A 22,539-nucleotide genomic window follows, 5' to 3' on the forward strand; every position below is an offset into this window, starting at 1 on the left:
CCGCTGCCGCAGCCCCTTCCCCCCAGGCCCGCCCCAGCGCACTAGCTGCCTGCAGCGGGACGGCCCTGCGCACCGACCCGGCCCTGCGCACCGACCTGCCGCAGCCGCTCCAGTGCCCACGCTGCAATTGCCCTGGACATCCGAAGTGCCCAGCACTCCCCTTGCCCCCACCGTGCTCCTTGTCTGTTTCTGCCTTGAGCTTTTCCTCAACGTTTCTAAAATATTTTCCCCCCAGCCGAGAGAATTAACTGTCTGGGACGCACGAGGAGATAGCACTGCAAACAGGCCAGACGTTCGCTGCCGGACCGATGGCCTCGGCTGATTAACGCCAGGAACTTGGTAGCAAGCTATGGTATTTTGCAACTAAAAAGAACCCCCTCTGAACAAAATGCTGCGTAGCCCGCCCTCAGGCGCCGTAGTATTCAACTTCCACAGGCAGCAGCCGGCGTCTGTGAGGGGGTACACGGCGGACGAGACCCCAACTCCAGTGACCGACCCCCGCTCCCGCCCACATGGCAACAGCCTATCCCGGCTGCGTGCAGCGGGAGGGGCCACGCTGAGGGGGCGGGGGCATGCTGTGGGGCGGAGCCACGCTGAGGGGCGGGGCCTTGCGGCGGCGGGGAGGCGGGGAGCAGGCGGGGCCGCTCCCACCGCGGCTGCCGCCCGGGCCACGTGACACCGCCCCCCCGCCCCCCCGCCGCTCCCCCGGGTCATATGCCGGGGCGGGGCGGGCCTGTGCCCTGCTGCTCGGGGCTCCGCTCTCGGCTGCGAGGGTCTCGTCGCGGGGTTGAGCGGCACCGACTCTGTCCGTCCCTCTGCCCGGTGGCCCGCCCGTCCCTGCTGCTGCGCCATGGCCCCCGCCGCGGTGGTCCGGGGGCTGGCGCTGGCCGCGCTGCTGGTGCTGAGCCTGGCGGGGGCAGCCCGGCAGGCGCGGAGGCCCAACGTGGTGCTCGTCCTCACCGACGACCAGGATGTCTGCCTGGGCGGCATGGTAACGCCAGGCCCTTGGCCTCCCGCGTAGCTCGCCGCCAGCCCGGCCGGCCGGGGGTCACCGCCGCGGGCCCGCCCGGGAGGGAAGCGGGAGGCGCGGGGTCGTGCGTGGGGCCCGGTGGGAGCGTGGTGGGAGGCCTCGGCCTCGCCGTGGGGGTGCCCGCCGCCCGCCGAGGCTGCGCAGCCTGGCTGGGGACACTGGGAGAGGGCACGGTGTGAGGCGAGGGTCGCTCCGGCCGCTGGGCCTGGGGTGACGAGCGGCGCCGCTGGGGCCCAGCCCCCAGCCGGGGACAGGGTCTCTGTCCGCGCCTACCGGCTGAGTTGCCCCGCTAAGGGAACGTCGTGATGAGCTTCCTCGGGTGACCGAAGCTTCCCTGGGAAGCCACCGAGGCTCAAGCCGGTCGAGGCTGGGGCTTCTCTAGTGCAGCCTCTGCAGCTGCAGGTGGTTCCTGAAAATTCCCCATACTTTGGCTTTCTTGGGCTGACTTGCGTAACCGCTCCCGTCACACGAGGCGGCCCTGGCGAAAAGGCAGTCCGAGTGGCTTGCCTGGGCAGTGCCTAAAAACTGGGGTGGCAAACCTTTGTTCAGGTAGTCATACGACTGCTTCAGCTCCCCTACTTTACCTAGCATTCTTACATTCCTAGCTGATTTCTTTTTGGTATCTTTCTTCTAGACCCCCCTAAAGAAGACTAATGCTCTCATTGCGCAAATGGGAATAACTTTCCTAAATGCAGTAAGTGTTTACATTTAACTATTGGGACTTCTGTGGGAGGTATGTGTTTGTGTAGTTTGTATCTAAGGTCTCAAAACTGGTAATACTTTTATGAAGTCTGTACATGTGTGTGTGTTTTTAAAATTCTATTTCCAACTACATTTAGGTCTCCAAATTAGCATAGCCTAAGGTTACATTTGGAATCTGAGAGGGAAAGTTTTACTTCCTAAAAGTACTTGTGATAACTTCCTTAAGCTGTAAAGCAATACTGAGTAATCTGGATATTTTTTTTATTACAAACTGAGAAGCACTTAAAGAAGCTAATTAAAACTTTCAGCTTTATGCATGCTGGAAACCCACTTTGCTCTTTTGATATTCTAATGTCTTGCCGTGGCTAAAATAATGGGGTGAATCAACTGACAAATAATGGATAGTTGCTACTGTATGAGAACCACATCTAATCTGGGGGGGGGAGGAGGGGGCTGAAGAGTGTATGCTGCAGAAACTTAAAACTGGTTTTATGTGCAGCTTTTCACTAGTGAAAATATTTGGGATGCAATTCTGTGTGTCCAGAAACAACTATGCTTAATGTTGGTGAACATTTTAATCAACCTATTAGCTGATCTTTCAAAACCACAACTTTTGAGGAAAGGTTGTTTTACAATATCAGTCTTGTATTTCTTCATTGTGTCTTTCCAGTATGTTCCCAGTGCGCTTTGCTGTCCCAGTCGAGCTAGCATTCTAACGGGAAAGTATCCACATAATCATCATGTTGTCAATAACACTCTGGAAGGAAACTGTAGCAGCAAGTTATGGCAGAAGATTCAAGAACCATACACCTTCCCAGCACTGCTCAAAACTATGTGTGGTTATCAAACATTCTTTGCTGGAAAGTATTTGAATGAGGTATTTTCTGGTTAATTTTTTTTACTGTTACTTGCATTTGTCTACTTTTCCAAAACACTCTGATTTTTATATTTGTAGCTGATGGTGGGTCCCCAAAACGTTTAAAATTGTGTTACTTGAATGAACAGTTCTCTTTGCTGAGTTGGGATAAATAAGATTGAAAGTTCAAATCTTTAACGTAACTTGGTTAAAATCAGGTTCTATAGGTGCCTGACCATTTTTAAAAGCTAGTTTTGAAAGGGTGATGGAATCCAAAGGCTCTTTTTATCACATTCAGATGGGTTAATTTTTAGAGGTAATGATTTTAATGACTGGGGCAAATGAAAAGATGACTGGCTTGGGGTACTGAAGAACAGAATCAAACTAGTGCCGGACCAGGCTTGATGTTAGAATAATGTTAAAGAAAAAAAACTGGTTTGTTTCAATACTTGTGACTGATATATCCCTTTGAATCAGAGGACTGGTGGTGCTGGGTTTTTAGGAGTTAATATGGTATTTTCAATATTATATGCCCACTGAGGCAAATTCTTTGGGAGAACAGATATTATCAGAGCTCTTTACAGAGGTTACCTAACACTTTTTATTACTGAATCACTTGTATATGTGTGCTTTTGGGTTTTTTATGTTTTTAACTCAGCTGTGGTTTGTAGTAGCTTCTGGTAAGACATAAAATTCAGTGCTGAAAGCTCTAGGATCATGTGTTCCTCTTGTGTGATGGAGTTGTATTTGGAGCTGGATGAGTTACAGGGTTCTTGGCAGCATTATTTTCCTTTTATTTCTTGGTGGAATATGTTGGTGGGATAATCGAATAATGAATTTTCAAGCCAGGCACAAATTTGTTTCTGCTGATGTTACTGAGGCAGCTAGGGGAAGTGAAACTTGTCTGACTTCCTCTTGAGCATCTCTTGACTCAGCGCAAGCCATATAATGGGAGAGGACAACCCTGAGAAAACCCGTTGTGTTTCTCTGAGGCACCCTCTGTTTTGAGTTTGGCACTGATTTAGCAGCTACTTTCCTTTTTTTCAGGCTTAAAGGCTAGTTGTTGTTGATCGCTTGGCACTGAGGTGACAAGAGGCTAGCATTGCTTATAGTTCATACCACATTTTGGGGGAGGGCAACTGAAGCTGCTGGTCTATGTGAAATTGTCCTTAGTATCTTGTGAACTGTTATCACAAAGCCTAAGAGTGTCTTGTTGCTTGTGTGTTTTGATCACCTCTCATTACCTGATGATGTACATACGTTCTCCAGGATCTCTGAGTATTTGCATGTGCAGACTAGAACAGGGAATAAAATTTAAGTTTTATTGGTGGATGACAAGCCTACAGTTACTGTCCTTCTAGCTATTTAACCCAGACTTCCTTAACAGGCTATACATGTGGTTTTATGTGCATATATTATTTTTTTTTCCATTCTGACATTGAATTTAGCTTAATGCGGTTTCTGGCTAGTGTTGAATAAAGCACATGAATATGAAAGATAACTTCTAGCTTTTATTCATCATAACTGAAACTGTGAGTCATGGTCTGTCTTTTTTCAGTACGGAGCAGAGGATGCAGGGGGAGTAGGTCATGTCCCTCCTGGATGGAGTTTTTGGTATGCTTTGGTATGTGACCATGCTTTTTTCAAAATACTTAATTTCAGTTGCTTTGTAATCCAACTTGTATTCTAACTTTTCTGGTCATGAAAGAACAGACAAAGAGCATCTAACAACTTAATACAAATTTTCTTACCTTTTTTTCCTTTATTGAATATCAGATCCTTGCCTTTCACAAAGGCTACTCCTGCTAAGGTGGCTGGGGAAAGCCCCTGACCTGTAAAGCCAAAGCAGTGTGAGATAGCACTAAAATAAGTTTTGTTGTTGGAGATCAGTTTTGAGAATCCTTGCAGTGTCCTTATGACAGATGCTTATAACCTATTTGACAAATGCTTGTTGGCAGCTTATTTGGATTATTTCAAGTAATCAGTGTACATGTTACTTTGTATAAATATGCACATGACTTTTCTTTTTCACAGGAGAAAAATTCGAAGTACTACAACTATACTCTTTCAGTAAATGGCAAAGCACGAAAGCATGGTGAGAACTACAGTGTAGATTATCTCACAGATGTACTGGTAAGAAATTTTGCAACACCTGTGTTACAGAAGCTGCTTATGACCAGACAGTGCCCCTTACACTGGGGAGGCTGGGGAGGGAAGGGGATGATAGTTTGTTAGGCTGTATTAGTTTGTGATGACATGCTTGTGCTGTCGTGTTGGTGGGTGGGCATTAATCAGCAGAGCAAGATTCTTGGTATGTTTAGAAATTGGAAGTTTGCATGTAGGAGCTGTGGAAAAGAAGGGATATTGCTCATCTGCTAGCCAGTAGCCTCACTGAGAGAAGCTAGTATTAACTGCTGCAGTGCATGAGGAACATGATGCATGTAGGCAATGACTTAAATTACTTCACAGAAGGATGTGTTTCATTACAATACACAACTTCTGTAACAGATTAACTGGGCCAAGATTTCAGTGGGAAGTTAAGCATGTAAAAATAACTTCATACCATGTTTTGTTTGTTAGATACTGTGATGTGTTAGTATGTTGTAATCTCTAACTACATCAAACTGATGACTTGGAAATATCAGAGGCTAATCAACCCCCCTTAGTGTGAGAGGGCAATATATGAACTGTGCAAAATGTGTAGGTGACTGGAGAAGTTTTTTGCCTTTTTACCCCCTTAAGGTAAAGAGATAACAAAGATATCAAATACTTAAAGGAAAGTTGGAAGAGCTGTCCTAGCTCTCTTGAGGCCCTGTTCCAAGTATTCTTAGCTTGGGGGTGGGGGGAGCGTTTCTTCCACCCAGCGGGCTGGAGTCTTAATTCAACGTGCTGTTACAGTGTATGAGTTGGTAGTGCTGGGAGGTCACATGTGGCACTCGGGAAGATTCTTCTCAGAGAAGTCTCCTTGTGCAGTTGATTTGTAGTCTTCCATTGAGACTAATTAGAGTTTCATTCCAGTGGGTTCTTGAACATAGACAGCTGCTTGCTAGGAACAGAACTGATTGATGTTTCTTAGGGTACTGAACAACTGTCTGATTTAAATTTAGATTTACGCTGTCTAAAGCTAGATTGGAATTGATAAGCCAGAAGTGAGGCTATCCTATTACGGCATTGTACTGGTCTTTTTTTGATCCTTCAGCAGCTCGTAAGCATGTTGACCAGTAGATCATTGCTGCATAAACCTCTTACTTGTGGTATGATACCTATTGATATAGCAGCATATTTTGATTTCCAGCATGTTGCATTCTGCCTTTTGCCTGTAGTCACCAAATATGCATTTAGCATTTCAGAGCTAGTGTTTGAGCTTAATTCGCTCAATGGGCAGCGCACAGGAGCGGATTGCTTATGCAGAGTTCTTGTGTTGCTTGATGTGATGCACAAGCAGCTTTGTCCTGACTGAGGACATCTGCGTACTTAAGTCTGGCGTTGAGAATCTGAACACCTGAATCTGTCCACTGCAGTCCTGACATGTTGCAGTTTAAGCTCCTAGCAAAATCTAAGTTCTATGAGTTTACCTACATCATACTGGCTTCTCCTCCCCTAATTCTGTTGTCATATAACTGGAGTCCAACCCTGCTTGCTTGGATGTACAAGTTAGGAGGAAGGATGGGGAGGGAATTCCTAGTGTACTACTTGTTCTAGAGAAAGGAAAGGATACCCAGAATGGGTATACTAATCAAACAAGAAAGGAAAATGTTGCAAGATTTGAGTAGTGAACAACTCATCTGTGAATAATACCTTTGAAGCTTTAATTTCAAACGCTGAGTAAGGGAAGGTCAAAATGGAACTTACAGCATCACAGAATGGTCAGGGTTAGAAGGGACCTCTGGAAATCTAGTCCAACCCCTGCCAAAGCAGGTTCACCTAGAGGAGGTTCTCTTCTAACTTGCTACTTGAAGTTGTGTATAGGCTGAAATGAAAATTAAGTGGCATGAGTGAGTGGAGTTTGGCACTGTCCTTCATTAGAGCTTCTGACTTCACCAGCAGAAATGTGGCATGCCTCATAAACTAGGAGCTTGCCACAGAATGAACATACGCTATAAACAGTGGGGCTGGACTTTTTTTTTTTCCAGAACTATTGCTATTTCTGTTAGGCAGGAGATGGCATCTGAGAGCCTTGGAAAGACTCAGACTGTATTAAAGAAAGCTCTGATTTTACTTGATGAAAACAGAGTTCAGGTGAATTTTGTTGATACTTGGAATAGGCACAAACTTTTGATGAGCTTTCCAGGTCATGTTAAGGTAAAGATCTGAAGTAGAAAGCTGTTTAGAGATGTGGGAGAAATGATTTGTTTAACATGAACACTTGAGATTTTTTTTCATCTTAAGCTGCTGTTCTGGACATTTGTAGATCAGCAAGAAATAAGTTTCTGAGATAGTTTAAATCTTCCAGTTACTACTGAGCTATATCTAAGTTAAGTCTAGTTTGTATTTTTCAAATACTTGCTTTTCCTTTGGAGGTATGACATTTTCTCTAACAAAACTGTTTGCAGGCCAACATGTCATTGGACTTCTTGGAGTATAAATCTAATTTTGAACCTTTCTTTATGATGATCTCAACCCCAGCACCGCACTCCCCTTGGACAGCTGCTCCACAGTATATGAAGAGCTTTCAGAATGTCAGTGCACCAAGAAACAGCAATTTTAATATTCATGGGAAGGTAAGCTAAGTAGCAAGAATCTGCATAGGTTATACCACCATTTTATGAGAGTAGTAGACAATGACCCTGACCAGGATGTCAAGTCTAAACAGTGAGTAGAATAGGCTTGTACCATGACTACTAGTTACATTAATCAGCCTGTCAGGGTAAGATATGCTTATTGTGACTCTGAGATATTTGCATACAATAATATCTTGTGAATAAAAAAATGTAGTGGCAAAAATAAGGCAGTACAATGGAATTATGATTGATAAATGGAAAAAAGTTAATACCTTGTCCAATTTCCAGACTGCTCTGAAGCTCTTAAAATGTTCTTTCAGTGCTTTCAGGAGAACACATAGGTAGTGTGCTTGGCAAAGGTCAGGTGAATAACGATGAGCACCCTGTCTTCCTATGCACATCTGCTTGTGGGGATGGGTGGTCCATTACTTGAGCTCATGGCAAAGCTGCCCCTAGGTGACAAGCACATCAGACTAACCAGGGGACTTCATGAAATCATGAACTGCAGGGCTCAGAGTCACGAAGGACTTTGAAAACTTACCTTTCATTTGTTGAAATAACCTGTAACCAGAATTGCTGAGCCTAATGCGACAAAGTTGCAGAGGTCCCTGTGACAGGGCAGTCCCTTCCACTGCCGGTAAACTTGGCCAAATATGGTCTAGCTCAGACTAATCCGCTGTGGTTTACTCTGCCAACAAGTGAAAGTCACAAACAGCTAATCTGGTGAAATATTTGACTTACAAAAGTTCTGTATTTTTGATTCAATTAGTTTAAAATACAGAACTCGCTACTGTTCAGTGTGACTCAATTCAACGTTTGTACTGAATCTTAAGACTAAGATAACATGGCCTAAATGCCTATCTGGAGCCCAGTGATACCTCTTCCAAGGTCACTGTGACTCACGTAGTACAGGGTGAAACTTGTTTTTAGCTGAAGATTGTAACTTGCAAAATGACTGTGTGCTTATCAGCATGATATGAAAACATGAGTGAAGGGGGAGAAAAGGGCTGCAGGCAGTAACAAATATTGTAGCCAAACCTGTTAAGTTTGGAACTAGGGAGTAGGAATCAGACTTTTGTGGGGGTTTTTTCTTCATAAAAGGATCCCTAACTTTGTCTTGAGACTCCATTACTTTAATGGAATGTTTTTAATATAGTGAGCCAGAAATAACTTGACCAGCAAAGTCAGCAGCTAGCCAAAAAATACAATGTGGGGGTTCCCTTATGTGGAACAAAAGCTCTGCATATGCCTGTATAACACAAAGCAAAATGATGGGTGGACTTTATGTTTGGTAGTTAATATCTGTGGATACAATAGTCTTAGTAGATTTCATGATAGGAACAGACTAGCATTACCCTTCTTCCTAGACACAATAGCTACAATCATTAAGTGTGCATTTCTGTAACTGGCAGTGTTGTCTTGAAGCCTAACTCTTCTTTGAGGTTCACTGTTTTCTATGGCAAGCATAATTCCTGCAATAGCAGTAAATACGTACATAGGCTTAGACTCAAGTCATTGGTGTTACAATGCTTGGTTGACAGTCTTACATTGTACAGTCTTGATTCCTAAATTAGTGTTGCCTAGCTTCCTTATACAGTACGTGGGCAAGAGGTACTAAAAGTTGGAGCCATCTAGGCAAAACCTCTAAGTGAAAAATAGGAGTTAAGCTGTTGTGCATCACTGGCCAGAGTCTGACATTTTAATTCCTGCTTAGGATCCTCAGCTGTGAACTTTATCAAATGATGGGTAGCTGTTTGGTTTCCCAAGCAGGACTATTGATGGCCCAGAAGGGAGTGGTTTGTATAAGGTGTTCTGAGAGAGAACGTGATTAAGATACATGTTGGGTATTTCTCTTGCATGCAGTTTTTCCTGCAAAATTGGAGCACAGCTGTGTTCAGATTCTGCTGGCAAGACGTGGTATGCTATCTCAAGACCTAAAGTTTCTTTGAAAATGGGATGTAGGGAGGCAGCAGGATTGGTGGACAGCTTTGTATGTAATTGGTGAAATGAGACCTGACAGAGAAGCAGATGTGAGGACCCTGAGTCAGTGTGAAGTTTATTGAAATCCACAAAGGTGTTTAGGTGCTGTGTGAAGCTTTTAAACTTCAGAGAAAGGTACGAAGAACAAAATAATCCAGAAGAGAGGATTCTGCTGCACTTGGTGACTTATTATCCAGTATGGTTGTGCCTTACGGAGGGCCTCTCCTAAGCACACACCTTGTGAAATATGGTTGGTGGACAGGTGAAGTTGCCAGCTCCTTTGTTCTCTGAAGAACTTTGCTGAGCTGGGGATGGGGTCTGTGATGTTTTTCCTTACTTTTTCCTCTCTCAACCAACGCACAACTCATAGATGTTTGGTCTTGACTATGCTGTGTTTTCTTGCTGAAATACACTTAGCATCTCTCCAGAGAATTGTTGCACAGCTACTATAAAAGAGATCTGAATACAACTGAATCAAAATAAACTGGACATGGTATTAAGTCTCCAGGCCAAAAATCTTTCCTTCAGTTGGCAAGAACAGAAAAGAGGGGAGCTGAATAATTGGAGGAGATATGAGTCACATCATTGTGAGTCCCAAAAGCCTGAGCCTGTTCAGTCATTCACTTGTGACAGGAGGGAGACTGCGTAATGAGAGGCTCTACAGAGAGGAGTGACCAACTAAATACAGGCTGAAGCTGAGGGTGATGAATGGGTCACCTCTGACTAAATGAAAAGGGTAAAGCTGCATTGACATGACTTTCTCCTTTATTTGGCTCCCCACTAATACTAGCCTTCAGGTTGTTCACAACAGACCTTCCCATGTGTTTGCACAGCAGCTGACCCTGTTCAGACTGGTGCTTCAGGATGTGGGAGTATCACTTCTCATGAGTCAGATCATCTCCGTTACTTTGGGGGGATGGGTGAGGGGAGAAGGGTAGGGGCTGATTGTGGAAGCTGGGGTTGCAGCTAGAAGAATCAATCATGCTTCAGCTAAAGAAACACTCTTGTTCCAGAGTCAAAAAAATCCAAATAAAATGGTAATGTTTCTGCTCCCCTCCAGTAGTCTTCAGTCCTGAGTTCGTAGGCTAGTGAGAATCTGACAGTGACACCATTACAGATTTTGTCCTCACCTGTCTATAAATTAGGTAGTCCTAACTGCTTTGGATACAGGAGTTTCTTCTCACCTCTCTACCTCCGTAAGAGTGCTTGCCAATCTCAGTCCCAAAAGAACCATACTTTGACAGCAAAGTCCAATCTTGCAATGCTGCTCGATCCTTCAGAATTTCTTTTTCCATCAGGCCTGTCTCAGGCTTTTATCTCTGGGAGACCCTTCCCTAGCTCCTTTCACAAGATTCTTCCCTGAACTGCTTTGAAAAGATCCATAGCTATTTTCTTCTCACAGAGGTAAGACTCTTCTCACCTAATGTGGTTGTAATACATTCTACACTTGCAACTTAGATTTTTACATGAACCAAGGGGGTAAAATTGGAGTCAGGTCAGTTTGATAGCATTGCCTGGCTGTTTCACAGGAATCATGTGGATGTTTTACCCTAAACAACATTTCTGTTGAAATGGTCTAAGAAAGGTTTAAAAGCTGATACTTCTCTCACTAATCTTTTTGTCTACTTCAGAACAAGCACTGGTTAATTCGACAAGCAAAGACTCCAATGACTAACTCTTCAATACAGTTCCTTGATGATGCTTATAGAAAGCGGTAAGAAATTTTTTGTTGCTTAAGATTTCTACTTTTTAAAAAAAAAAAAAAAGGAAGAAAAGGTGTATTTTTTAAAAGGGTTGTAGTAAGTCTGACAATACATGTCAAATTATCTGTGATAGTTGTCAGGCATCATTTTGGCAGACCTGACTTTTGGTTTACTTTTTGCAAAGAAACCTGTCACTGACTTAAGAAATATTTTACTCCCAAATGCGGCCGTCACTGATCATAAAAAAGACTCATCAATGCTCAGTGTCTCTACCGCTTCTTTTTCAGTGCACAACAGCTTTTAATAAAAAATTGCCTTACCTTCTACTTCATTTGAATTCCAGATTCTTACATGATGTATGTCAAATGTGATTATGTGTCATCTAATCTGATTTATTAACCCTGACTCTCAGACTGTGGTCTTTTTACATGGGAATACCTGACTGGCCAAGGCAGGTGCTTGATCCATTTTTATAAAAGGGGATGTAGGGAGTAATGTGAAGATAAGCTTGTTCCCTTCTTTTCATAGAAAGGAAGCGTATTTATTTAAGCTGTATGTATATTTTCTTTAAAAGCTCTGAAACAAACTCAGCGTTAAGCAGTTTTGGGGCATTAGCTTGTCACTTTGGAGATGGAAAACAAAAGTTTTCAGGCTCTTACTCTGCAAAACATGAAAGTAAAATCATGCAACAAAAAATCTTAAATTAAGCCTGGAGACAACAGGATCCAAGAATTGAGTAACTCTAGTTATTCAGCGTAATAGTCTGTGGAGGCTTGTTGGTGACTTAACAGGAGCAGTCACTTGTCTCAGCAGCAAACCCCATGACAAAGGTAACAACTTGTAGCTAGCTGTTCAGGGGGTTTAGCTGTACTGGAATAATGGACCCTGATATTATATGAATAATACAAAATAACTGATGTCGATATCAAGCAAAAAGGATCCCATAATGGTAATAAATTGGTGTCAGTCTTGTTCTTCCTATGTAGGTTTTAATATTAAAATACTAATAGTAAGTGACCTTGCAGGAGATAACTCTGACTCTTTGCCACAGTGTTGCTTCAAAGTTGGTCTTGACTGTCTCCAGATAAGTAATCAGTGTTTTCATGTCTTTCTCAGAAACTACAGAATAAAATTAATAAGAACTGAAGACAAACAGTCTATTTCCTATCTTAAATTGCAGCCTCCAAAAGTACAGTGTAGTAATCTATGAAGTTTGTTTTCAGGATTTGCAAGCAAAATAATCCAGTTATAGTGCATGCACTGTTGACTTGAAACAATAAGAACGCCCTACCTGCAGTCAGAATTATTCTCAATCTTTCATATTCTACTATGAATTACTCTGTGTAGATGGCAAACTCTGCTGTCGGTAGATGACCTGATAGAGAAGCTAATCAAGAAACTGGAACTGAATGGAGAACTGGACAACACGTATATCTTTTACACATCAGACAACGGCTTCCACACTGGTAAAATTTTCACTGCTTACTGAATATTAGTAGAAGATCCAGGAATTACATAACATTTCATCCTCATGATCACTCCAGAAAATGGGAACAGAAGCTGTGGAAAACTGTAAACGAGAAGTACTGATTTGAGTTGCAAAACCATCTGGAGTTGCAGTGTGGGGTGTTTAGGGATTTTATTGTTTGGTTGGTTCTGGGTTTTAGCATTAATCTCTACCGATGTATCCTGGTATACAAAAAAAAAAAACCCTAGTATAGAAATGGAGGAAATGTCTTCTCTCTTCTGTAGGAAGAGTTGCCGTGAAGGAGTTAAACAGTAAAAAACTGTCAAAGACCTGTCTGTATGATGTTGTGCAGCTAAAAATGTGGTATCAAACTTGTTAAACTGTAAGACAGGCTTATACTTTGAAGTTGTCTGGATGTAGTTCAGGTTAAGAACCTTTTCTGACTTAAACCGGCTGCTGGAAATTATGTAACACAAGACTCTTAAAACATAAACTAAGAGGCCATTTAACTTTTTCCATTTTCTATTGTATAGGCCAGTTTTCTTTGCCAATAGACAAACGGCAGTTATATGAGTTTGATATCAAAGTTCCATTGCTAGTTCGAGGACCAGGGATAAAACCAAATCAGACAAGCAAGGTAAGAAAGAAGTGAAATTGGAGTACAGATTTATTTTTAATATTGTTTCACAGTTATCAACTTGAGGTAATTTATCCTCCTGCATATATATGTATGAATTAAATTGCATACATGAATGATGGAAAGTGCAAAGACCTCAGTCTAAAAAGCTTTGTGTTCTTGCTTGAATCAGTAAATTTAAGTAATTGCAGGCTACAGAAGTAAATGAAGTGTGAAGCTCACTTTCCGAAGACCCTGTCATTGCTTTTGAATGTTATAGGGTCCATTAGCTTAGAAAGATGAAATTAAGTAGTGTTTAGGTGTACCTAAAATTACAAGTAGTTAAAATACAGAATTCTCATTATTACATATGTTAGGCTCTGGTGTTCTGAAGTGAGTTTTCTTTACCCGGCAGATGCTTGTTGCAAATATTGATTTGGGTCCCACTATTCTGGATATTGCGGGGTATGACTTGAATAAGACCCAGATGGATGGGATGTCACTATTGCCACTGCTGGTAAGTAGACAGGCAGACAAGTAAATACTAATTCTCGCAGGGGTTATTCTTCAAAGTGAATACTACTTCCTTCGATAGACTGAGTCAACTCATAACCCAGATTCTTCCCTTGATGTTATTTTCACAGGGGGTGTTCGTAGCTTAGTTTAAAAAGTAGGTACCTTGTTTAAATGTATATGTATTTTCATAAGACCTGCAGCTCTGTGGTTATTTTGTAATAGAAAGTTGTCATTTTTTGGCTAATCCTGCCATTTGTAATGATTCCTGTTTTGAATACTGTATGTTGTTCCTACCTTGCATCCTTCCTCCCCTTTTCCTTGGGATTTCTCAGCACAGACATAGGAGAAAAGTAGGCTTCTTAAATTTCTGGTTTGTCTCAATTTTTAGTAGAACTAGTGTTTCCCCCTAACCTCTGGAAAGATGCCTGTGGTTTCATAATGTAAACCTGACCTTTCCAATAAGTGAGCAGAAGCCTATTTAAATAAAGCTGCTTGCAGTTGATCCATTTAGTTTTAATTAAATTTAGTCTATAAATTGAAGGCAGCTTACTTGGAAACACAGGAGATCATCCAGATTTAAAACAGTGCTTTGCTTTTAAAACCTTGTATCCAAACCTTAAGCTGTTCTTTAGACAGAAGCAGGTAAAAGGCATCTAGTTTAAATTCTGATGGAATCAAAACTGAAACTCATTGTTTTGCTGTATATGCCTGTGATGGTGCTGTGTATTAATTTTAAACCTCTGTTGGTCTTTTAAAATGCAGCTACAAATGGAGCAATTTAAAATTTGGTTGCTTCTTAAAGCTGTTTATCTTTCATGCTGAGGATATCTTTTTCCATCTGTTGCAGTAGTCTGATACAAACTCAAGAGAAACGGCCTTGTTGTAGGGATCTTGTCTGTAATATAGTAGTGTCTGGCCACATGGCTGCTATTTGGTATCGCTGCATGATTCTTTATAAATTGAAGACTACTTTCAAGCCCTCAGAAGAAGGGCTTCTAATGTTTTTGGAGTTGGATCCTTGTCTTCTAGTTACACAAGACATTGTAACTTAAAGCTAAATATTATTTTAAGACTGACTCAAACTAGGGACCATGACTTAACACTAATACTTACAAGGCAGTTTATACCAGGCGTGGAGAGCCGCTGTTTCACAGCGGAGTGGATACTAAGTCCCATTAACCTCTTGTCCTAGAGAGGAGACAAAAATGTGACATGGAGATCAGACTTCTTGGTGGAGTACCAAGGTGAAGGATACAATGGCAGTGATCCTACCTGTCCTGGCCTAGGACCTGGAGTCACAGTAAGCAAGACAAGATTTGTTAATATTAGAAAATAGCTGCTGAATTAAAGCTGTTTGCTGTATGGACTAACCTGTAAGTAAGCTCCCAGTGTCTTGGTAAGTAGAAGCTAGCTCTGCAGGTCCTGTGCCACGCTTAAGAACTGGAGGGAGACATAGAGCTCTGCAGAAGTCATGTCTGTATGACCATACAGCCCGCTGTCACCCTGTCAGTGGGAATCTATAGGGTCTCAGGGCTAGAGAAATACGCAGGAAGGTGTGGGCTTGGCAATGTGGGTAGCAGCGACATCATGCTCTTTCTAAACTCCCAGTGACCTCATCGCATAATTCTTGTCTGTGACTATTACTTAAGTCACTATCTACTTCCTGAATTAAAGAAAGCTTGCTTAAAGTAAAGCATCCCATTGCTGTTCTCTTCAGTAGTGGGTGTTGTGCTGATCTCTTCAGTCTACATCAGCTTCCCAGGCAAAATGTGCTTAATCATGGTGAGTTTAACAACACTTTCTCAAATTTAGAAGATGTTTTCCTCAAAATCCCCAGTGGAGACTTGCATGTGTTAGACTGATTCTTGTGTTTGTCAGTTAACTGCTGTTGGCTTGAGCTGGTATAGACTCTAGGGAAAGTATCGCTAGTTCATCTGGGGTTTTTTCCTGCTCTGATGTTTCTGTTCACTGCTCACTTCATAGCACTGCTTCCCAGACTGTGTCTGTGAAGATTCCTACAACAACACATATGCTTGTGTAAGGACACTGTCAACTTCCTGGGATCTGCAGTACTGTGAATTTGATGACCGGGAGGTAAGTCTCTGTCTGACTAGCAGACGTCAACTGTTCACAACTGTGCGAGTGACTGTCTGCACTCTTATCTGCTCTCAAGGTTTCCATAAAGTACTCTGAAAACCAGACTAGCATTGCTTCCAAGATAAACAGTGAAGTAGTTATCTACTGGTGAGACTGTTTGACTAGAACTCTAGTGAGGTTCTAGGAAGAAAAAAAAAAGGGGGGGCTGGGAGTGGAGTGAGGAAGAGACCTAAACTATGATTATTGCCTAACAGCCTCACAGGGAGCTGTGCTGGGTTCAGTTCTCTGTCCTACCCTAATTCCATGTGTCAGGGTCTTCTGTACGACAAATACTTTCTGTTACCCTGTATCTCTGCTGTTCTTGCCTTCACCTGCAACTCTCTTTCTTGGGGAGAACTGAAATGCCAGGCTAGTAATTTCTATTGCTCACTTCTTTGCCTGGCACAACTGTGAGAAAGGTCTCTAACCTTATCATAGGTTGTTTGGGTATAAGGGACATAACGGCGTCCCTTCAGAAACTGCTCAAATTTCACTAGTGGAGCACCCACTGTATGCACAAAACTTGGTGTGTTACAGGGCTGATCTTGACTTCTGCCCATTTGCACACAGTTGCTCCAGAGAGCATGTTGGGTTTGAGGTAACCGGGTCACAAATCTAGTAAACTGCACTGTCAGCAGATGTGTAATAAATACATAAACAGCAGGTATCCCTGGTCATCACACCACCACACAAAACATTTTCAGGTGGTCTGCAATGAAAAACTGAAACCAGGGGACTAAATATTACAAGATGTCTTTTGTAGTGAGATAGCAAGAAAGACTGTATAGGAGACCAAAATGCTGATGAGCAGACCATGCATTTTATTTTTCTACTTTATGACTATTTATGATGAAGTTAAATGAGTGTTGCAGCTTTCTTGAGAAAAGTAGACCCCAAAGTTGATCTGATAATACACTTTGTGTCACTGTTTTTGGGGGGTTTTTTTTGTTTTTTATCCCCAGTAAGAAGGTATGGCTATAGCATTTCTTGATCACTCAGTTTACCTAGGTCAGCTAAATTAAGACTAACGGTATTGGGAAGATGCAGCAATGTGGCTTTCAAAACCTTGCAGTAAATCTTACAAGAAAGCTTACAACCAAAGTCTGTCCAGATGCATCTTTAAGTTGGACACAACCCAGCCAGTTTCAATCAACATCATCTGCAACCAGGCCTCACTCTAGCACAGACAAAATATGAGCTGAATTATTGAGATACAGTTGACTAGTGTTTGTCCCACAGAATGGTTTAGAGATCTGATGTACCAAAAATCTGCCCTAAAATCCTCCAGACAAACCTTCTCAGAGCACACAAAAAGGTTCTCAAAGCATATGCACACAAAAACTTTCTTGTATTAGGGTTATAGCATACTTGTATTGAGCATATTTTGTACATTTAGTCAAGACATGTGTCTGAGTTTGACAGCTGAAAGTACCTGAAGAGCATATAAAGGTGATGCAGTGGTCATGAAATTGTGTATTTTGATCCCTTAATGAAAAGACAGCCAGCTTAGCCATGGCCTCCTGCTGTGGTTTTACAGTCATAAGACAGGTTCCGTTTATGCATTAGAAAAAAATCTGTAGTGTAGCAGGTGAGTACTTTAGGTGAAAGTAAAAACTCTTCCAACAGCACTGCACTGTCACAAAACTTTAACTTTACCTACACACTGTGTTGTCTTTGACCACTTAGCTGCACGGGTAAGGGTAAATATAGCTTGTGTGGTGATGCTGCAGCATAGTTGAAAATAACATTTGGGAATATATGCTGCTATAAAGTGCTCTTCCCATATAATATGATTAAGTGTTAATTAGCACTGAGGACTTAATACAGTGCAGGATCTTTCTTCTACAGGTGTTTGTGGAAGTATATAACTTGACCGCAGATCCACACCAGATCAATAACATTGCTAAAACAATTGATCAAGAAATTCTAGAAAAGATGAACTATCGATTAATGATGCTGCAGTCCTGTTCAGGAGCAACTTGCCGTACACCAGGTGTCTTCGATCCTGGGTAAATGCAGATCCATTATTATAATACTTTTAAATATAACTATGTATTTTTAAAATTCAGCTTTTATAGAGGTATTTATGATGGAATATAATCTTACTGACATATGTTCAGTTGTTTAATAGAGATGCTTTCTTGATGCTTCTATTTTTTAATGCTTAATCTCTATTTTATTTTAACCTACCATATATAACTTGATGGTATTAATACTACTACTTTAATCTTGTCAGCTACTGTTGACTTGGCACAGCTGTAAGCTTCAGCTATTCTAAGTAGTTGGAGACAAGTGACCTCAGGTTTGTCTGCAGACAAAGAAAAGCTCTGCAAGTTTCTTTAGGCAGGCGTTTTCCAAATACTTGCTCTCATTGTTCCTTGAGATGCTGTTGGCAAAGATTTCCTGTGGGGACCTAAGTGTATGTATTAGTCAGCTGTTGCAAGTGGTGTAGCACTTCTTACCTTAAAACTACCTTACTCAGTATCATTTGGACTGAAGCTTTTTTAAGCACTATTTAAAATGTCCTTGCAGTTGTGCTACATACGTTTGTAACTTGAGGCACCAAAGCTTTCTGTTAGAATGCATCTCCTAAATGCTTGATAACTGTGCTATTGGTATGTTGTAGCTAGCGTGTGTTTCTTTGGAGACTATCAGCTTCCTAGTTGTGTCATTATAACACATCCGTTGTAATATGTAGTGAGATTGTCCCCACCGCCTAGTATTAAGACAGCAGCTATTCCTGTAGCCTTGTACGAGAGCTATTCTAGAAACAGCTGTTCCTAGAAGTGTCGGTCACTATGGGCTATGGGTCACTATGTCGCTCACAGACTGTTCCTTTCCCTAGGTACAGGTTTGACCCACGGCTCATGTTCAGCAGTCATGGTGTTCGGGCTCGGAGATTTTCTGCACAGTCCTTACAAGGCACTTAAGAGCCTCTTGCAATCAGCTCCCACTGAGCAGTTTCTCCAGTGACTGCAGCAGGTCTGTCTCTGTAACTCTCGTTGATCGCAGCTGGAAGACTTTTAATGGGCTATCCAAACCCTGTTTGGAAGAAACCCCCTTGTCTTTAGCTGGTTGCCTTGTGCAATATGTGTATCTTACAGCTGAACTCTAACTAAATCGTTAGACACGGCTAATCTGTCTTGCTCAGATAGTTGATTGCCACTTTTGTCTTTCAAGTAACTTTTCACATCACAGACACAGAGGTGAACCTATGCCTATGAATCTGAACAGTTTATTTTGTTCTAAAAATCAGTAAATGCATATTTGAGTTGGATTAGATAGGCAGGTGCTATTGCACAGTAATGCTCACCCATATTCAATGTCAGACTTTTTAGAGCTATGTTTAATTGTAGGTTTCCTGTATCAAGATCAAAGCTGTTAATGACAATAGCAAACTAGCCTAGAATAGCGTAGGAAGACAGTAGTCAAAACCACAGGATCTGACTAGCAAGTGTCTTGTACAGAATTAAAATCTGTATGCTAAATACTCTCAATGAGACCACTTCAAATGAGACCAATGAATTTTGTAGGACATCTTTGGTAGCTTGCAGACAAGAATGTAATTTCAACCTCCTTCTAGTTTGAAATGCTGGAATGGGTTACTATGTACTACTGAAAAAAACTCTTAGGGTTTAATATAGGCTTCTTAGTGAGTTAAACAAGAGTGTGGAGACTAACAAGTATTCAAATAAGTGTGCCTGTGTCTTGAGCTAACTCTTAATTCTGTTTTAATATATGAACAGAGGTAAAACTAAAAAAAGATCCACAAAAAACCAAACTGGGGCACCACAGTAGGGTTGACCTGTCTCTAACATCCAAATGTCTTGTATTGTCTAACATCTTGCATTGATTAGATTCTTGAAGGTAAATTATTTTGAAAGCAATGATTTATTTATTTTTAGCTAGTTTGCTCACTGGAAGTTAGGCTAAGAGAGCTGTTTTGGGCAGTTCACGTGCTTCATAGAGTTGCTTTTTGGTTGAGACCTAACTACTCAGAACCTGCAGTAAGTGGCCTTCACACCAAAGGACTGCCTGTCAGACACCTGACTGCAGTATGCTGTCACTTGGTTCCCCTTTGGAAGTGTGATGTTGTCTTTTCAACCTTCTGATCAGGCTCACCTTGAAATGCAGCCATCCTGTATACCCAAACTTGAGTATCTTTGGAAGTCTTGAAAAACACCTGAACTTGTGTTAGAATAAACTTCTGTATAGATTCATTGGCAAAACACCTTCTGGAAACACTGAATTGTGTATCTTTTGCAAGACAAGCTCATGTTGCTCATGGGCAAATCAACTGTGTTATCAGGCAAGATGATTGTTCCCTTGTCAAACAAACTATGGCACAACTATTTAGTCTTCGGGTTTGTTATTTTGGATCTTTTACCCAGAGAGCCTGATGATTTCAACTTCTGTCAAAAAAACCTTTCTACAAGTAATTAATAAGTAGGCAACGAAGTAATGACTCTTTCAAACTGTGAAGGTGCATAGCCCAGTGCACAGACCCACAAACTGGATACATCAATGCTACAAGAAAAGTTGAACTTTCTTCACTTTTAATTCTGAAGCACAGAAGTTTTCCTTCATGTAGCTTAAAGTTGCAAACTTCTGTGGTGGTCTACAGGTTAGATTTTTATAGAGTTTTTGTCTTCAATCTCACTCATAGTTTCAAATCTCTAGAGTGACCAAATATTTGGAGAAAAAAAAATTACTTGAAAGGTAACTTTTCAGCTGGAGCATCTGTATAAATGCAGAGGTTTTTGGATATTCAGACAACTTACATGCTTTTGAATACTCAGGACTTTTTTTTTTTTTTCTCCACTACAACTGTAGCTTTATCCTGGTTTTTGTTTCTCAAGCCTTAGTATTGCCCATCAATATCTTTCAGACTCTGTTTTGTCTTCAAAAAACAAAACCAAAGTTGTTTTCATGCTCTCAAGTGTTTACTTGCACACTGAGCTAAACCTCAAGTTCATTTCTGTAGTGTTTTGCTCAGATAACTCTAGCAATGGAGACTTGTTCTTCATTTAAACTTTATTTTGGTAGCTGTTTGGAGGCTAGCATGAAATACGTTGATTGCTGCATGTTAAACCCTCGACAGTTCTATCAAATCTAGGTCATGTGTCAAGTTCCCGCTTGAGTTAAGTTTCAGTGCAAGTAATGTGTGTTATGTTGCTTCTTAATAGAAAAAAAAAACTGTTATGGGTACAGATATGCAACTCACAGCACTATCTTTTCTTAAAGTGATCTTAAGCCATAATAAGGAATCATTCAAAAGAAAATTTCACTTTTTGCCTAATAACTAATATGAAAGTTGACAGAATTGATACAGGCTATTCAGTACATGTGACCAGGTGTTTTACCCAAATTAATACTTGCTATCTGCACATACCTGTAAAGCATTTTGTAACTAGGCTTAATAACTTACACACTCACTGTCTGAGAACCACGCTATACATGAAATCTGTCGTAGGTAGTAAATGTATTAAATTGAAATTCAGAATGAAATTAGTCAGTCCTTACTTAACCAGTAAAATACCTGCTTCACTCCCACTTTTGATAAAGACTTAAGAACTGTTCAGCAAAAGCATGTAGCTGAAGGAAGAACAGGAACTTGTCTGGTGTCTATTTCCATGAAGAGTTAATTCTAAGTATTTTTACAGCCTTGAATGAACAGTGTTAATTCTTATCCTTGATTAAAAAAAAAACCACTATGAAGGAACTTAGATCTGGATAAGAGTCAAATTCCCAACCAAGTGATTTTAAAACTAAATGGTCTTCCTGCATGTTCCATTTCATATGCTATTTGGCTGCGACTGTATCTGTACCTTGTCACTGAAGGCATTTGTGTTAAATGAATGGGCCTTACTGGTACAGAGTTGGGTTTAGGTAAAATGTGATTATTATTTTTTTTGGTTATTTATTTAATTTTTAAATCGTTATTACCAAAAGCAGAGCTGTGAATTTTAATGATCTGATCTGGAAAAGTAAATATTACACAGGGAGAAATGCAGTTAATAACTTTATACATTATCCTAAACCAAAACCCACTCAGTATCATCACTTCAGCACAAGTGAATACAGCAAGTACATGCTTACCCAGCATAGACCCAGTAAATTTGGCTTTATTTTGAGGAATAAAGCTGTAACAAGAATACATACGTGCAAACACACACCCAAAGCAGGTATAATACATTTTCAATCAAGTTAAAAAACTTAAGTCTGATTCTACAAGCTAAATACAAATTTCATCATAATGAACCAGTTGTCATTTATTGTGATTCAGTGAAAATTAATTTTATTTGTAGTATTCTCTGTCTGTATGTGAGCATACTTTGCTGTAGCATGTTGTAAGCATACTTCTGCTGTTTTGAACATTTGTTTAGAAAGTGCCCTTCCAGAGGACCCTGTTCACTGCTGCACTTTTGGGGAAAGAAAAAATAAACTGCCTATCAAACTTCCTATCTTTCTGTTAATGAACTTCAGTTAAACCTTTCCACAGGATCAAGCTGTGGCACACTTCTAAAGACTGAATTCCTGATTTATAAGCCAGTTCTCTTACTGCCCTGCTACCTAACAGTGGCCACTAGTGAACTTTTATATGGTCACAGGGAACCTTATTACAGCATCTTGCAAGACAACACGTGACTGCTTTGCAGCAAGAAGAAACACTGAGGTGAGAGAACAAATTTAAATGCAAGCTGTACTTGCTCATATTTCCTTAGAAACTGATGTTGTTGAATAGATGGAAAACTTTAACAAAAGAGACAATACAGAAACTGTTGTTCATAATTCAAAGCAGTGTGTTCTA

General features: G+C 41.1%; 1 protein-coding gene across 2 annotated transcripts; it reads left to right on the top strand.

Moving 5' to 3' along the window:
* The first annotated feature begins 701 nt into the window (after positions 1–701).
* On the top strand, positions 702–22,190 carry GNS (glucosamine (N-acetyl)-6-sulfatase). 2 transcript variants are annotated; one of them, XM_055807725.1, is made up of 14 exons: positions 702–991; positions 1,665–1,724; positions 2,403–2,609; positions 4,147–4,212; positions 4,623–4,721; positions 7,142–7,309; positions 10,921–11,003; positions 12,340–12,458; positions 12,994–13,097; positions 13,492–13,593; positions 14,785–14,892; positions 15,576–15,686; positions 17,577–17,737; positions 18,580–22,190. In XM_055807725.1, the coding sequence occupies exons 1-14, from the start codon at positions 851–853 to the stop codon at positions 18,656–18,658; spliced, it is 1,608 nt and encodes a 535-aa protein (XP_055663700.1). In that variant the 5' UTR covers positions 702–850; the 3' UTR covers positions 18,659–22,190. The 2 variants fall into 2 exon arrangements, with proteins under 2 accessions (XP_055663700.1, XP_055663699.1); XM_055807724.1 differs by having other exon boundaries at positions 704–991; positions 18,574–22,190.
* The last annotated feature ends 349 nt before the right edge of the window (positions 22,191–22,539 follow it).

The sequence above is a fragment of the Falco peregrinus genome, chromosome 6, assembly GCF_023634155.1.
Source record: "Falco peregrinus isolate bFalPer1 chromosome 6, bFalPer1.pri, whole genome shotgun sequence".
Lineage (NCBI taxonomy): Eukaryota > Metazoa > Chordata > Aves > Falconiformes > Falconidae > Falco > Falco peregrinus.

What these genes read in the sequence shown, in the direction of transcription:
- GNS (XM_055807724.1), top strand. Translation starts at nt 851, where the DNA reads ATGGCCCCCGCCGCGGTGGTCCGGGGGCTGGCGCTGGCCGCGCTGCTG. An exon ending in ATTTTAATATTCATGGGAAG is followed by an intron (nt 7,310 to 10,920) that starts GTAAGCTAAGTA and finishes TGTCTACTTCAG; the next exon opens with AACAAGCACTGGTTAATTCG. An exon ending in TGTCACTATTGCCACTGCTG is followed by an intron (nt 13,594 to 14,784) that starts GTAAGTAGACAG and finishes CTCTTGTCCTAG; the next exon opens with AGAGGAGACAAAAATGTGAC.